Source organism: Anomaloglossus baeobatrachus, chromosome 1 (genome assembly GCF_048569485.1).
Source record: "Anomaloglossus baeobatrachus isolate aAnoBae1 chromosome 1, aAnoBae1.hap1, whole genome shotgun sequence".
Classification (NCBI taxonomy): Eukaryota; Metazoa; Chordata; class Amphibia; order Anura; family Aromobatidae; genus Anomaloglossus; species Anomaloglossus baeobatrachus.
The window spans coordinates 226,935,477-226,953,188 of NC_134353.1; the positions used below are offsets into that span (position 1 = coordinate 226,935,477).

The 17,712-nt window shown below is 47.2% G+C and overlaps 1 protein-coding gene across 1 annotated transcript in view; it reads left to right on the forward strand.

Annotated features, from left to right (window-relative positions):
- The window catches only part of SETD7 (SET domain containing 7, histone lysine methyltransferase), an 80,648-nt gene that overhangs the window by 37,873 nt on the left and 25,063 nt on the right, over positions 1 to 17,712 (forward strand). Inside the window, exon 5 of the mRNA XM_075348504.1 lies at positions 14,842 to 14,923. Within this exon, the coding sequence (XP_075204619.1) occupies positions 14,842 to 14,923 (82 nt within the window). The remainder of the gene's footprint in view (positions 1 to 14,841; positions 14,924 to 17,712) is intronic.

The following is a 17,712-nucleotide window of genomic DNA, read 5'->3' on the forward strand; positions in this document are numbered from 1 at the left end:
CACCATACAACTTTGAGCAACACCGGCCATTTCAAGAACACTTGTAGCAGATTGCCTGTGTCTGCCGCTAACTGCCATCTCCCATCTCAGTAATGTGAATATAGATTTTACCACTGAACTGAGAGTGAAAGCTCAAACCAGAAGGAGAAATTGGGGAAATTTGCTTTTCTAAGATATATAATACAAAGTTGCTTATTGAATGAGTGGCGCGCGTCTCTTGATGAATTTGGCACATCTTATTCCTTCACGCCTCTCATCAAGACTGGCAAATGAAACTCCAGTCGTCATGAATCCGGGCCTATATTTCCCTTTAGCTGGCTTTATCCCTGGTACAGAAATGTTAGTGCAGAGACACTTTGGACGCCATCTGGGCATGGTGTATAATTGGCGGCTTAATGTACTAGGAGAGTAGGACAGATGGTAGGTGTTGAGAAGCATAGACTCAATGTAGGGACAGTTAATTTCTTCATTCTAATCCTCCTCTCCATCATTATACCTGTCCTATCGTCGGCCTAATGGTCAGTAAATGACTGACTATTTCTGTAGTTAATGAAAAGAATCAAGGTCATATTTTATCCTTTTCTTAAGGATAAAAGTTTTATTATTGTACAATAAATCGAATAACTCATTTTGTAATTTTGGTACAGATAGATCACCCTCATGGAACGAAACAATGACAGGGTGAAAAAGGGATAGTTAGGCAGCTGGAGGACTTTTGAAGACCCACACCCCTTCCCATGTCTGCCATGTTTGTGCGCCTTTAGGGCTTCATATTGGATTGCTAAATTTACAATGCACTGCAGTTCAAAAGCATTATTGTACAGTGGGTATGGAAAGTATTCAGACCCCTTTTAAATTTTTCACTCTGTTTCAGTGCAGCCATTTGGTAAGTTCAAAAAAGTTCAGTATTGAGCTAGTACAGCCATGAGTCGTCTTGGGAATGATGCAACAAGTTTCTCACACCTGGATTTGGGGATCCTCAGCCATTCTTCCCTGCAGATCCTCTCCAGTTTAGTTAGGTTGGATGTAACCCATTTTCAGGTCTCTCCAGAGATGCTCAATTGGGTTTAGGTCAGGGCTCTGGCTGGGCCAGTCAAGAATGGTCAGAGTTGTGCTGAAGCCACTCCTTTGTTATTTTAGCTGTGTGCTTAGGGTCATTGTCTTGTTGGAAGTTGAACCTTTGGGCAAGTCTGAGGTCCAGAGCACTCGGGAAGAGGTTTTCTTCCAGGATATCACTGTACTTGGCCACATTCATCTTTCCTTCAATTGCAACCAGTTGTCCTCTTCCTGCAGTTGGACAACACCCCCATAGCATGATTTCACGGTTAGGATTGTATCGGGCAGATAAGTGCCTGGTTTTCTCCACATATACCGCTTAGAAATATCACTAAAAAGTTCTATTTTGGTCTCATCAGACCAGTGAATCTCATTTCTCATAGTCTGGGAGTCCTTCATGTGTTTTTTATGCAAACTCTATGCGGGCTTTCATATGTCTGCCATAAAGGTCCAACTGGTGGAGGGCTGCAGTGATAGTTGACTTTGTCGAACTTTCTTCCATATCCCTACTGCATCTCTGGCGCTCAGCCACAGTGATCTTGGGGTTCTTCTTCACCTCTCAGTAAGGCTCTTCTCCCACGATTGTTCAGTTTGGCTGGACGTTCAGGTCTAAGAAGAGTTCTGGTGGTCCCAAACTTCTTCCATTTAAGGATTATGGAGGCCACTGTGCTTTTAGGAACCTCGAGTACTGCAGAAATTCTTTTGTAACCTTGGCCACATCTGTGCCTTGCCACAGTTCTGTCTCCGAGCTCCTTGGGCAGTTCCTTTTGACCTCATGATTCTCATTTGGCCTGACATGCACTGTGAGCTGCGAGATCTTATATAGACAGGTGTGTGCCTTTCCAAATCAAGTCCTATCAGTTTAATTAAACACAGCTGGACTCCAATGAAGGAGTAGAACCATCCCAAGGAGGATCACAAGGAAATGGACAGCATGTGACTGAAATGAGTGTCTCAGAAAAGGGTCTAAATACTTATGACCATTGATATTTCAGTTTTTCTTTACTAAATTTGCAAAAAATTCTACATTTGTTTTTCTTTATCGTTCCTTATGGGAGACCCAAACCATGGGTGTATAGCTTCTGCCTCCGGAGGACACACAAAGTACTACACTAAAAGTGTAGCTCCTCCCTCCGAGCATATACACTCCCCGGATGACAAATCCAACCAGTTCAATGCTTTGTGTTCAGGAGGTCACACACACACATGCATCCTCTGATTTTTGATTTTTAATTTCAAAGATTTGGAAGAAAAGCGGGTCCAATCTGGACTCCCGGCATGTCCCTTCTCACCCCACTGTGTCGGCGGTGCTGTTAAGGTTGATTTCAGATCTGGAGCCTTCACATGCCGCGCTCCTTCGCCATCCCTTGAGGCTCTGGTTGAAGTGGGAGCCATCACGGTTCTCACTGCTTTGCAGGAGACCGGTCTCCATCCGCAGCCCTATTCAGGATCCTGCCGGACGGAGCGATGACCCCCCAGGGACCTGGCACCTGCGTCTCAAGCTAAGTACTGAGACGTTATTACCACAGAAAGTGGTCTTTCTAGGGGTCCCTTGTACTTTATTTGTGGGGGAGAATGTGTTATATGTATGTTTTAACATTTCCGGCCGGTTCTCCAGTTTTCACTGGAGAACCGCGCCGATGGTGCCTGCACGCTGGCCGCATGTTTAAATCTAGGCCCCGGCTTCGCCTGAGGCCTAGTTTCGATTCTATGTCAGTCAGTGCAGTGAGACAGGGTGGCTCCGCCCACCGGCTGCTCAGCACAGGGAAGGGACACTCCTCACTGAGGAAAGATTCCCTCCCCTGTATGCCTCATTTGCCCTCCGTCCTGCTCTCAGAGTAGGCCCCGCCCCCTCTCCTCGCTGTGGACGCCATTTTCTCAGCGTTCTAGGGCACAGAGATCAATGTCTGCAAACACATTGTGTCAAATGGGGGCCTGGGACAGAGCCCCCAGTTCTGGGGGATCTGGAGGGCACAGAGATGCCCCTATGTTAAACAGTCTGGCAAGCCACAACCTCCGGTTGTGCAGCTGCTTATACACTCTGTTTATATACTCTGCTGGGGTTTTTTTTCCGAAAAGCCCCCACTTCTGGGGAATCTGGAGCAGAGATGTTTTGTTAAACGGTCTGGCAAGCCACAACCTCTGGTTGTGCTGCTGCTTATATACTCTGTTTATATACTCTGCTGGGGGTCTTTCTGGACAGAGCCCCCACTTCTGCAGCATGTCTCATATCAGTGCAGGGCTGCAAGGCTGTTTTTTATTATGCACCGCATGTTGACTCGTACTGTCTGTACCGAGCACATAACCACATTGTGATGCCTGCTCTGACATAGTGGTGCCTCAGCCTGGAGGCTTATCCCCAGTGGTACCTCCGGCTGCTCCGGCTCCGGTGGCTGAACCCCCGGCTTGGGTAGAATCCCTCTCCAGGGGACAGCTGTCCCGGACACTGCTGAGCATGCATCAGCCCCCTTCTCAGGGCGCTTCTGCTGCTACGGCTCGCTCAGCAAAGCTCACAGAGGATTCTTCATCTGGGAGCCCGTCCTCCTAAAATGGAGACGCAGGGTCCCCTTTCCCTCCTCGCCCCGCGGCTCTGGTTCACGAGCTGACTCGCAGGACAAGGAGGATGCCTTACTGGGGGCTCGGACGCTCTCCATGTACCATTGATCTGTCCGAAAGTGACGCAGATGCTAATGATTTGATTGCGTCCATTATATTTGTACTGGACCTCAATCCGCCTGTATCAGGGGAGCACCCCTCTTTGGCAGAAAAGCATCAGTATACCTTGCCTAAGAGAACAAGGAGTGTGTTCCTTATCCACTCCAGCATTCAGGTCACTGTGACCAAGCCCAGAGCCTGTCCTAACAGACGCTTCCCAGAGCGTGGTTCTGATGTCTGTTTCCCCCTTCCACCAGTGGTGGTCAAGGAGTGGGCTCATTCACCAAGGGTGGACCCTCCGGTGTCTAGACTTTCAGCCCGGACAGTTGTATCAGTGGCTGACGGCACCTCTCTGAGGATCCCACTGTCCGCCAAGTTGTCCTTCTGGCCAAATCTATATATGAGGCGGCAGGGGCCTCGTTCTCCCCATCTTTTGCAGCAGTGCGGGCTCTCAAAGCCATCTCTGCTTCTTGGGAGGAGATGCATTCCCTCACCAGGGCCTTTATGCCCGAATTGGTTGCCTTAACTTCCAGGCTTCAGTCTTTTCATTCTATAGCTGGAGACTGTCACCGCACTGCGGTGGCCTCGGCTACTTCCCTCGCTATCCGCAGGTTCCTGTGGCTTCGGGAGTGGAAGGCAGATGCTTCTTAAGAAGTTCCTTGCTGGACTCCCTTTTGCTGGGACCAGTCTATTCGGTGAACAACTGGATGAAATTATTAAGGAAGCTTTTGGCAGGAAGAGTACTTCCATGCCACAACCCAGGAAACCTTCCAGGGCAGGAACCAGACGAGGTTTCGTTCCTTTCGTTTCCTCTAACTGGTCGTCCTCTAAGCCCTCGGCCTCGTCCACTAACTCAGCCAAGGTCCGTAAACCAACTGGCGCATGAAGCCGCGTCCTAAGTCGGCAGGAGCTGCTGCCACCAAGGCAGCCTCCTCTTGATTATCTGGCCGCGCCAGTAACGTCCTTGGTCGGTGGCAGGCTCTCCCTCTTGGGCGACGTGTGGTTTCAACACGTCTTCGATCAGTGGGTGTGGGTTACCATCTCCCACGGCTACAAAATAGAATTCTATTCAGCCGCCAAACAGATTTTTTCAGACAACTCCCCCCTGCTCCAAGGCCGCCGTCTTCTCACAGGCCGTGGCATTCTTGTAGGCCAGTGGAGTAATTGTACCAGTTCCCGACTGGGAACGGTTCTGAGATTTCTACTCAAATCTCTTCCTAGTCCCCGAAAAGGACGGTGCTTTCCGACCTGGATCTCAAGCTTCTCAACAAGCATGTTCAGGTGCGGCAATTTTGCATGGAATCTCTGCGATCAGTCAATGACCCAAGGAGATTTCTTAGCATCCATCGACATCAGAGATGTCTCTCTGCATGTGCCATTCGCAGTTTCACACCAGCGTTGGCTACGTTTTGTAATCGGAGAGGAACATTTCCAATTCGTGGCTCTCCCCTTTGGGTTAGCCACGGCCCCTCGTGTATTCACCAGTTGCGGTTCTGCTCCTCCAGGGGTTGGTAGTGATTCCTTACCTGGACGCCCTTCTAGTCAGGGCTTCATCCAGTGCAGACTGTCAGCGGAGTGTCTCGCTCACTCTCGCCACGCTTGCAAGTCCACTCTGACCCCGACCCAGGAACTTACGTACCTAGGGATGCAATGCGAGACTCTGCTGGCACTTGTGAAGCTGCCCTTAGTCAAACAGCAGTCTCTTCATCTGGCGGTTCGCTCTCTGCTGAGGCTCCGCCGTCATTCCATCAGGCACCTCATGCAGGTGCTGGGTCAGATGGTGGCGTCAATAGAAGCGGTTCCCCTTGCCAGTTCCATCTGCGTCCCCTGCAGCTGGACATTTTCCGCTGTTGGGACAAGGGACTTCTTCCTTGCACAGGCTGGTGGCTCTGTCGCCACAGACCAGGAGCTCTCTTTAAGTGGTGGCTTCGGCCCCTCTCTCTGTACCAGGGACGCTCCTTTCTGGCCCCGTCATGGGTGATTCTCACCACGGATGCCAGTCTATCCGGCTGGGGAGCAGTGTTTCTCCACCACCGAGCACAGGGCACTTGGACTCCGTCCGAATCAGCCCTCTCGATCAATGTGCTGGAAATCAGGGCTGTAGTCCTAGGACTCACAGCCGCCTAGCAATGTTGGAAGTTCAACATATCCTTCAGTGGGCGGAGGACTCCAAGTCCACCATATCCGCAGTCCACATCCCAGGCGCAGAGAACTGGGAGGCAGATTATCTCAGCCGTCAAACCGTGGACAGCGGCGAGTGAGCCCTGCATCCGGCAGTGTTCCGGTCAATTTAGCAGGCAGGGCACTCCGGGAGTGGATCTAATGGCATCCCGGCACAACAACAAGGTCCCGGTTTACGTGGCTCGCTCCCACGATCCTCAGGCCTTGGCAGCGGACGCGCTGGTTCCAGATTGGTCCCAGTTCCGTCTGGCCTACGTGTTTCCCCCTCTAGCTCTCTTGCCCAGAGTCCTGCGCAAGATCAAAATGGAGGGCCGTCGGGTCGTACTCATCGCCCCAGGCCCAGGCGAGCTTGGTTCCCAGACCTGCTCCGTCTGTTCGTAGAGGTGCTGTGGCATCTCCCGGACCGGCCAGACGTTCTCTCAGAGGGTCCGCTTTCCACAACAATTCTGCGGCTCTCAGATTGACGGCGTGGCTCTTGAGCCCTGAATCCTTACGGCTTCAGGCATTCCTTCCGAGGTCATCTTCACTATGACTCAGGCTCGGAAGTCTTCCTCGGCCAGGTTTTACATCAGGACTTGGAGAATTTTCCTGTCCTGGTGTCGTTCTTCCGGCCATGCTCCTTGGCCGTTTTTTTTCCTTGCCGACCATCCTGTCCTTTCTACAGTCCGGCCTGCAGCTAGGTCTGTCCCTCATTCCCTCAAGGGACAGGTCTCAGCTCTGTCAGCGGCGTATCGCCCGACTGGCCCAGGTGCGCACCTTCATGCAGGGCGCATCTCACATCATTCCGCCTTACCGGCGGTCTCTGGATCCCTGAGACCTTTCTTTGGTCCTCATGGCCTTACAGAAACCCCCCTTTGAGCCTCTTAGGGAGGTTTCGTTGTTTAGTCTTTCACAGACAGTAGTTTTTCTGGTGGCCATAATTTCTCTCAGGAGAGTCTCTTATTTGACTGTGCTCTCTTCGGAGTCACCCTTTTTGGTTTTTTTCACCAAGAGAAGGTGGTTCTCCATCCAACTCCGGGCCTTCTCCCTAAGGTGGTGTCTCCGTTCCACCTTAACCAGGACATTTCATTGTCTTCCCCTTGTTCGGCCCCTGTGCATCGCTTTGAGAAAGCGTTGCATGCTTTAGATTTGGTGCGGACGCTCCGGATCTGTGTGTCACGCACCGCTGTTTTTTTAGGCGGTGCACCTCTCTTTTTGTGCTGACCACAGGTCAGCGCAAGGGTCTCTCGGCTTCTAAACCGACCCTAGCTCATTGGATTAGGTCGGCCATATCCGATGCCTACCTATGTTCTCAGATGCCTCCCCCGCCAGGGATTAAGGCGCACTCGACCAGAGCTGTCGGTGCCTCTTGGGCTACGGCTCAGCAGGTCTGTCAGGCTGCAACTTGGTCTAGTCTGCACACCCTTTCGAAGCACTACCAAGTGCATGCTCATGCTTCGGCAGATGCGAGCTTGGGCAGACGCATCCTTCGGACGGCTGTCGCCCATTTGTGAAGTTAGGTTTCGCCTACTTCTCAGTTTCTGTTTATTTCCCACCCATGGACTGCTTTGAGACGTCCCATGGTTTGGGTCTCCCATAAGGAACGATAAAGAAAAAGAGAATTTTGTTTACTTACCGTAAATTCTTTTTCTTATAGTTCCGACATGGGAGACCCAGCACCCTCCCTGTTGCCTGTTGGCAGCTTTCTTGTTCCGTGTGTTTTCACCGGCTGTTGTTGTAGACAGAAGTTCCGGTTATTCCGGGTTTTACTCTATCTCTACTTATGGGTGGATGTCCTCCTTCAGCTTTGGCACTAAACTGGTTGGATTTGTCATCCGGGGAGTGTATATGCTCGGAGGGAGGAGCTACACTTTTAGTGTAGTACTTTGTGTGTCCTCCGGAGGCAGAAGCTATACACCCATGGTTTGGGTCTCCCATGTCGGAACTATAAGAAAAAGAATTTACGGTAAGTAAACAAAATTCTCTTTTTTTTTTTTCTGTCAAGATGGGGTGCAGAGTGTATATTAATGAGAAAAAAATGAACTTTTTTTTGAATTTACCAAATGCCTGCAATGAAATAGAATGAAAAATTTAAAGGGGTCTGAATATTTTCCGTACCCACTGTATATTGATCAAGCAAACTCTTGTTCAAGCCACCATGGCAAATTTAATGATATTTTATAAATTAAAATAACACACACAAATACAAACACAGGTATCAGACAGTCCTGTGTCCTGCTTCTATCCTGTATTGTCTGGGTTGACAGGCTATGTGCGCACTAGAAAAATGATTTTTCTTAAGAAATTTCTTGAGTGAAGGATTAGCGCACCTGCGTTAAAAAAACGCACCTTAAAACGAATGAGTTTTTACTGCGTTTTAATGTGTTTTGAGTGGGTTTTTGGTGCGTTTTTTTTTTTTTTGGCTTTTTGTTTTTTTTTTTGCAGGTTGGGCCCTGCGTTTTGTAATGCTTTAACAGCAATAAATAATATAGATAATAGATATTCGATAGATGGATAGACAGATAATGTATAGATAGACAGATAAATAGATAATGGATCAATAGACAGATGAATAGATAGATAATGGATAGATTGATAAATAATAGATGGATAGATAAATAGATAATGGATGGATTGATGAATAGATAGACTGATAGAAAGATGGATCAATGAATAGATTGATGAATAGATGATAGATAATCAATAGAGTCCCTGTGAGGACACACTGCAGTTCTCGCGAGCGGTGATGTGTTCACATTACCGACCGTGAGAAATGACCTGTAGTTACCTCTGCAGCATCGCTCACTGGACGAGCCTGCATTGAGTATGTGTCAGACGCGGCTGAATGCAAGCGTCGTGGGACCTGCGTCGATAACGCCGGAGCTTTATGTGTTTTGGGGGGGTTAATAACGTGGTGAAAGAGGGGGCTTTTTTGTGTTTTATTTAAAATAAAGGATCGCACCCGCCCCCGTCGTGCGTGTATCACGGGCAAATCGCTGCCCGTTGCGAACAATATCGGTAGTACGCGTCACACGCACATACCTTCCAAACGACGTCACTGACGCCGCCGAACAAATTTTTTTTTTTTAAAGGGGCAGTTTGTGCGGCATTACAGTGACGTTACACAGCAGGCCACCAATAGAAACGGAGGGGGGGGCGAGCAACCGCATTATAGTCACTCCCACCTAGTTGCCGGAGGACGCAGGAACGCTGTTGTTCGTCGTTCCCGGGGTGTCACATAGCGATGTGTGCTGTCTCAAGAACGACAAACAACCTGCGTCCTAAAAGATCAACGACTTTTTGAAAATGAACGATGTGTCAACAATCAACTATTTATCCCTTATTTCGGATCGTTAGCGGTCGCTCGTGTCACATGCAACGACGTCGCTAACTACGCCGCATGTGCAAATTCCGTGACCCCAGCGATATCCCGTTAGCGATGTCGTTGTGTGTAACGGGGCCTTTAGGATGTGAGATTTAAAAACCAGGCCTAAACTTCTTATTATCTTAAGGCCTCACACGTCAGTATTTTTGCATCAATATTGAAATGTAGAGGGCTTTATGAAAAAAAAGGTTATTTTGTGTTGCTAGATCCTATGAGCCATACTTTTTTTTTTTTCTCCCCCCTCTCCCCCCCCCATCCCCATCCCCCCTCCCACAATAGTCCTATATAGCTGTTTGTTTTTTACAGTATAAACTGAGACCATTGGCAACAATGGAAAAGAAAATCTATTGGCATGTGATCGCAAGTATGAAATTCACATATGAGAGTCCATGTGACGAGCGCCAGGAGTATAGAAATTCCCATGCATTGGAATGAATGAAAAAACCTGCAATAAACAGAATTGGCACACTGTAGATAGAGATAGATATAGATATATATAGATACACACACACACACACACACACACACACACACACACACACACACACACACACACACACACACCTAGCTGTACTACCCGGCTTCGCCCGGGTTAATAACTGCTGTTAACAAAATAGAATGTATTAACAAAAATGTATTCTGCACACAAAAACCACAAAACAGATAGAAATGTAATTATTAAATTGTTGACTATATTAATTAATCTGAGCTCTGATTGGTTATCTGTAGCAAAATAGAAGCTAAGCTGTGATTGGTTGCTATTGGCAGCCTGATAAATCTCCAGGCAACAGAAAGCCCACCCCCTGACAGTATATATTAGCTCACACATACACATATAGACAGGTCATGTGACATATATATAGATATAGATTATATATATATATATATATATATATATATATATATATATATATATATATATATATATATATATATATATATATATATATATATATATATATATATATATATATATATATATACTAGAAGGTGGCCCGATTCTACGCATCGGGTATTCTACAATTTGCGTATTGTGTAGTTCATGTATGATTTTTGACTAATATATATATATATATATATATATATATATATATATATATATATATATATATATATATATATATATATATATATATATATATATATATATATGTTGTTGTCTGTAGTTACCAAGTGTTTGTGTAGGGCGCTGTACATGTTCTGGGTGTTGTCTGGGTGTGGCGGGGGGGTGAGAGCGGTGTTGTATGTGTGTTGCGTTGTTTGTGGAGCGCTGTGTGTCTGTAGCGTTGTGTGTGTGTGTGTGTGTTGCGCGGTTTGTGTGGGTGTGGTGTGTTTTGGGGGGAGGTATGTTTTGTGGAATGTGTGTGTTGTGCGGTATGTGCATATATTTATGTATTCCGCGGTGTTTGTGTGTTGGGTGTTGTGTGTGTGCGGGGTTGTCTGTGTGTGTCTGTGTATGGCGGTGTTTGTGGTTCCCAGTGCGTGTGTGTGTGTGTGTGTGTGTGTGTGTGTGTGTGTTGGGGGGAGGTGTGCACCCCCCATCGTGCTCCATCCCCCATGCTGCCCATCCCCCATCGTGCTCCATCCCCGATGCTGCGCACCCCCCATCGTGCTCCATCCCCCATGCTGCGCACCCCCCCATCGTGCTCCATCCCCCATGCTGCGCACCCCCCCATCTTGCTCCATCCCCAATGCTGCGCATTCCCCATCGTGCTCCATCCCCCATGCTGCGCACTCCCCATCGTGCTCCATCCCCCATGCTGCGCACCCCCCATCGTGCTACATCCCCCATGCTGCGCACCCCATCGTGCTCCATCCCCCATGCTATAATAGTTCTCCTATTATACTCAGAGAGGAGTATAATAGGAGGACTATAATAGGAGGAGTAGTCCTGGGGGGAGAGGAGTATAATGCCGGCTCCCTGCACATGTGTACCGGGAGCCGGTGTACGCTGGTAACTATGATACACATCGGGTAATTAAGGGACCTTAGTTACCCGATGTGTATAATGGTTACCAGTGTTCACCGGCTCCGTCACGATCCCAGCAGCGCAAGGTTATGTCTGGCGATGCGTGCGGAGGGCCGGGGCGAGTGGCCAATCCATGCGGGGCCAGGCCAAGGCGAGCGGCCAATCCGTGCGAAGGGGCGGGGCCATGGCGAGCTCAGCGGCCAATCAGCTTTGTGTCACCGTAAGGACACAATTTTGGAGCCAGACAGACAGACTGACAGACAGAATAAGGCATATATATATATATATATATATATATAATAATATAATATAATTAATATATTAAAAAAGTTTAAAGAATAGAGCCGGAAACTTCATTAAAGAGAGAAGACAGCCCCAAAAGAAAGCAGACAGAACCCCAAAAATGTGCACCCACCGGACCCTAAAGAATTACAGCTGACAAGTGCCAACAGTGGATGGGCTCTTACGGTAAGTATGACGTCCGTTTTAACACATACCGAAGACACTGACACACGTAGATCCATTAAAATCAATGAGTCTGCGCACACATCTGTGTTATCACATGTACCGTGTGTCTATGTGGAGCACATGATTGTCCGTGTGCTCCACATGGTGACGTGTCCGTTTTTCTCCGGCAGCACTGATGTCCTACGGACACTGATGTGATTTGTGTGACATGTACCGGAGAAGACCCGTGTCTCTGAAATAAAATTATCTTCTATACTCTCCTGTCTCCAGCGCAGCTGTCACTTTCTTCTGGGACCGCTCCGCATGCTAATGAATATTCACTGCACCGTGGACCCAGAAGCAGCAAAAGTGCCAACGACAGCAGGTTCAGGGACAGGCGAGTATAGAAGTTCACACTGTCCATGTGCTATGCGGATGTCACATGGATAACACACTGAACACACACACATCTACAGCACGGACCGTGCAAAAAATGTGTGTTTTGCACGGATGTGTGAAAGAGGCCTTACTGTGAAAGTGATACTGCTTCCAGCCAGCAGGGGGAGCAAACCGCTGTGGAATGCAGGGAGACCTGGAAGTGACGCCATTTTGTATGTGAGAGGCCGTTCACTTGCCAGCTCTAACTATTTGGGATCTGGTAAGTGCGATACTTTTGGGGGTGTCTGCTTTCTTTCGGTGGTAAACTTAGCAGAACATGGGGAATAACATTTAAGCCATATTTTTTCTCCAAAAATAAGTCATAGCACGTTCTTAGGAGCAAAAAATGAGACCCTGTCTTATATTTGGTGAAACACAGAACTAGGAAATACTTCAGTTTATGTGACATCTTCACTGAAAATAAAACGCAACAAAAATGCAGAAAATACTTAAAATTACTCGATCAGCACAGAATGACTGTTCAGCCCAAGTACAGGCACTCTCCGTCATTTAAATACACCTTCCCACCTGTTTGTTTTCCACCTATATCTCCTTCTCTCTCTTGCACTATGAAGCCAAAGCCTTCAATCAAAGAAGAGTAGGGCAGACATGGAGGGAAAACAAGCGGGTGGGAGGTGCATTTAAATGATTATCCCCGCGGTAATACACCGAGCGCCTGTACTAAGTTTGAATTGTCCGTCTGTGCTGACAGAATCTGGCCCTCTGGCTGTTCCAGTCCGGATCGTGGACAGACAAAGCCGCAGAGCTGAAACGGCCTCACCATCCTCTCGACCACTTCCTGATGTCACCGCTATCTGCATCCACTGGATACAGACAGTGGAGAATACATTGGTGGAAGATGGAGCTGCCAGTGTGTGAGACAGCTTTCACGAGTATGTGTCATATCATAGTGTATGCTGTTAGAAAGTCCCTGCTGCAAAGACAGGAGCAGCATCATGTGTATGGGATGTTTGCATGTATATAGGGGGGGCTGTGTGTGGGCTCATACTGTATATGGGGCTGTGTGGGGGCTCATACTGTATATGGGGCTGTGTGGGGGCTCATACTGTATATGGGGCGGTGTGGGGGCTTATACTGTATATGGGGCGGTGTGGGGGCTCATACTGTATATGGGGCGGTGTGGGGGCTCATACTGTATATGGGGCGGTGTGGGGGCTCATACTGTATATGGGGCGGTGTGGGGGCTCATACTGTATATGGGGCGGTGTGGGGGCTCATACTGTATATGGGGCGGTGTGGGGGCTCATACTGTATATGGGGCTGTGTGGGGGCTCATACTGTATATGGGGCTGTGTGGGGGCTCATACTGTATATGGGGCGGTGTGGGGGCTTATACTGTATATGGGGCGGTGTGGGGGCTCATACTGTATATGGGGCGGTGTGGGGGCTCATACTGTATATGGGGCGGTGTGGGGGCTCATACTGTATATGGGGCGGTGTGGGGGCTCATACTGTATATGGGGCTGTGTGGGGGCTCATACTGTATATGGGGCGGTGTGGGGGCTCATACTCTATATGGGGCGGTGTGGGGGCTCATACTGTATATGGGGCGGTGTGGGGGCTCATACTGTATATGGGGCGGTGTGGGGGCTCATACTGTATATGGGGCGGTGTGGGGGCTCATACTGTATATGGGGCGGTGTGGGGGCTCATACTCTATATGGGGCGGTGTGGGGGCTCATACTGTATATGGGGCTGTGTGGGGGCTCATACTGTATATGGGGCGGTGTGGGGGCTCATACTGTATGTAGTGGCTGTGTGTGGGCTCATACTGTATACAAGGAGGCTATGTGTAGTCTTATACTGTATATAGGAGAGCTGTGGGGGGCTCATGCTGTATACAGGGAGGCTGTATGTGGTCTTAGGCTATGTGCGCACGTTGCGTACTAGCCCTGCAGAAATTTCTGCAGAGATCTGAAGAGCACACGTGCGCTTCAAATCGCTGCAGAAAATGTCCGTAGAGAAAAAAAAAAGCAGATTCCATGCGCTCTGCCTGCAGCTCCTGCCATAGACAGAGCAGGAGCTGCTGGCAAAGCGCACGGAAAAAGTGACATGTCACTTCTTAGAACGCAGCGCTTCGGGCAGCAGCTGAAGCGCTACGCTCTAAAACGCCATGTGCGCACGGCCCCTGCACAATCTCCATAGATTATGCAGGGGACGCAGGACACATGCAGTTACGCTGCGCTACAAAGCGCAGCGTAACTGCATGTATTTACGCAACGTGCGCACATAGCCTTATACTGTAAATAGTAGTTGTATATAGGAGAGCTATGTATGGGCTCATACTGTATACAGGGATGTTATGTGGGGGCTTGTACGAAATATAGCGTGGTGTTGGCATTCGTGATTCTGCGGAATTTTAAGTGATACAATTAATGTAAAATAATTATAATTAATTTTAATATTGAGTATTTGCAGCCTAGGTTTGGCTCTCCTCAGCAGTCAGTGTCTCATGTTGGCCCCTCTGGAAAAGTAATTGTTCTAAGGGCATTTTCCATTCTTATTTGGTATTCTGTTCCTACTCCTGCTCTTATACATTTACACTTTTACAAATACCCCCCCCCCCCCAGTGTACTCAGTGCTATCTTATTACGTTAAATTATTATGTCTCTCCTACACTGTCCTAACAGCTTTGGTAGATACTTTCCCCAGGGTGATTATTGGTAGTTGTGAATGGTTTACACTTAGAATTGTTCCCTTGTTTTTGTAGGTAAAGTTTATAAATTCGATAAATCCACTTCATCCGGTATTTCCACAAGTCCTTTGCTTCCAGACCCCTATGAATCAGAAAGGTGAGAATAATAATACTATGGTTATTAATTAAAATATGAAAGAGTTAACATTCTGTGTTACAAGGTAAAGTTGTGCTAATAATTTTGCATGGCTCAAGCAGAATTTGTAAGTTTGTACTATATTTCTTGTACTTTCTAACGCACCAGCTTTTGAATGGTTGGTCACAAAAAAAAATCAAATTTATGTCAAGATTAGGGCTCTGCATGGAGCAGAAATGCACGTGTGCAGCAGCCACACTATTCATCGTCTGTGGGACTACAAAGTACAATATTTCATGTCACATTTCACTATTTTGAATACTCTAGAGGTTGCGAGCCCCCCCCCCCCCCCAACAAAAAAGTTTCTGAAAGTTCCTTGAAAATTTTAAGATCGTTATCAAACTTCTAAAAATAACCCCAAAAATGTATGGCAATGTAAAAAGAAAATAATGGCAAGTATACATATGGGAAATAATGTTAACTATTAGTGTTGAGCGGATCCGGATCTCTCCGATCCTCTCCGAGCTTGCAGTGGGGTCACAGATGCGAAGCTGAGGGCGGGCGCTCTGGAGGAGAGGGCGGGACTAATCTCTCAATCTCCTCCATTGTCAGCCTGTGCGTATATGGCACTGCACTAGGATAACATCCAAGTGCAGGCCGATGTTTCTCTTGCACCCATTCACTTGAATGGATGCGAGTGATATGGCTCTGCATGCTGCGATTTTATTTTTTTTTCCAGGGCTGTGGAGTCGGAGCTCATTTTGGTGGAGTCGGAGTCTGTATAAAATGCTCCGACTCCTAAAATATATAATAAATTGGGGACAGTAGTGCAATGCAGAATGTGCTGAATATTTTTTCATAGGCATTTGGGAAAGTTATAAAATGTCCTATAAATGGCTGTTTTATTCCTGATCTTAGGCTACATTCACACACAGCGTTTAGCTGCGGGATTCCAGCGAAATATCTGCGGTAAACCTGTGAACATTCATGCGACTTACCTGCCGAAGTCCCGGCCTCTATCTCCATAGTGGAGGGCCGGGATTTCCGCAGGAATAATTGAAATGCAGTTATGTGCGGCTGCGTGACATCCGCAGCATTTCCCGCAGCCGCACATACCGCAGCATGGACACAGACACTCCCCATGTCCCATAGGATTACATAGGGAGTGTCTGTACTTGCTAAAACCTGCGGATTTATCTAGAAAATCTAGATAAATCTGCAGGTTTTCCATGGCAAAATCCACGGGTACAGAGTCCTGTGGGCACATAGCCTTACTTGCTTAGCGACATCGCTGTGGGCGGCGAACAGCCTCTTTTCTAAGGGAGCGGTTTGTGCAGTGTCACAGCGACGTCACACGGCAGGCGTCCAATTGAAGCGGAGGGGCGGAGCGCAGCCACATGAAAGTCACGCCCACCTCGTTGCCGGAGGACGCAGGTACAGTGTTGTTCGTCGTTCCCGGGGTGTCTCACGTAGCGATGTGTGCTGCCTCAGGAACGACGAACAACCTGCGTCCAAAATCGGCAACGATATTTGGGAAATGGACGACGTGTCAACAATCAAAGACTTGGTGAGTATTTTGCATCGTTAGCGGTTGCTCGTAAGTGTCGCACACAACGACGTCACTAACGAGGCCGCATGTGCGTCACGAATTCCGTGATCCCAGCGACATCTCGTTATCGATATCGTTGCGTATAAAGCGACCTTTATTGTTATGTCAAGTGACAAAGATTTGACTTTTCCTGTGTAAGATATGTGCACAAAATATCTTTATTCTGACTCCTTACCCGCTGAGGTTTTTCTAGCAAATTGCTGGAGATTTTGAAATTGTTTTTGCTTTTTAATATCAATTAAACTAATAGCTAGCAAGCACCATCCAAACAGCCCGAACAATGAACATGCTACTTTTTAACTGCTTCATGGCTTCTGAACCATGAAGGGGTTAAAAGAAGCAACAACCTATTTAACATGTGCACGGCTATGTCGTTTTTACACTGCTGTGCATTCTTTTCAATTTTTTGCAGCACTTTTTTTTTTTTTTTTTTTTTAAGAGGTGGATTCCAGGCAAAATAATCCACCTGAAAAAAATGTCATGTGAACACACTTCTAAAACCAGATTTTTAGACATTACTATATCAGTTGTGTGTGTATAAGATGCTGGGTGGCACTTTGACAATGTGTATAGGTGTATATACAGATATATAGAAAAGAAAAATAAAATATATATATATATATGTATATGTGTGTGTATGTGTATATATATATAATATAATATAATATAATATATCATATTTTATTTATTTAATATATATATATATATATATAGGATATATATATAATATACACTGACTAAAAATATAAATGCAACACTTGTTTTTGTTCTCATTTTTTCATGAACTAAACTCAAAGATCTAAGACTTGTTCTATGTGCACCTTTTATGTGTGGCCTTTTTTTCTCACAAATATTCTTCACAAATTTGTCACACGTCCATGCAAAACACTAACGTTTTGCACGGTCCATGGTGAAGGTACTTATGTGTGCATGTGTGTAGTTACGTGTGCTGTCCCTGTGCGATGTGTGACATCCAGATAGCACATGGACAGCATGAGCTGGTATACTTGCCTGTCTCCAGCACTGCTATCTCGGGTGCTGCTGTTAATTCCAGGTCCACCCTAAGTGCAGTGAATATGCACGAGGATAATGAGCGGGCCCAGAAGCAACAACAGAGGCAGAGATAGCAGTGCTGGTGACAAGTAAGTATAAATATTCTTTTTTTATTATGTGACGCATGTTTTCTCCAGTACAGGTCACA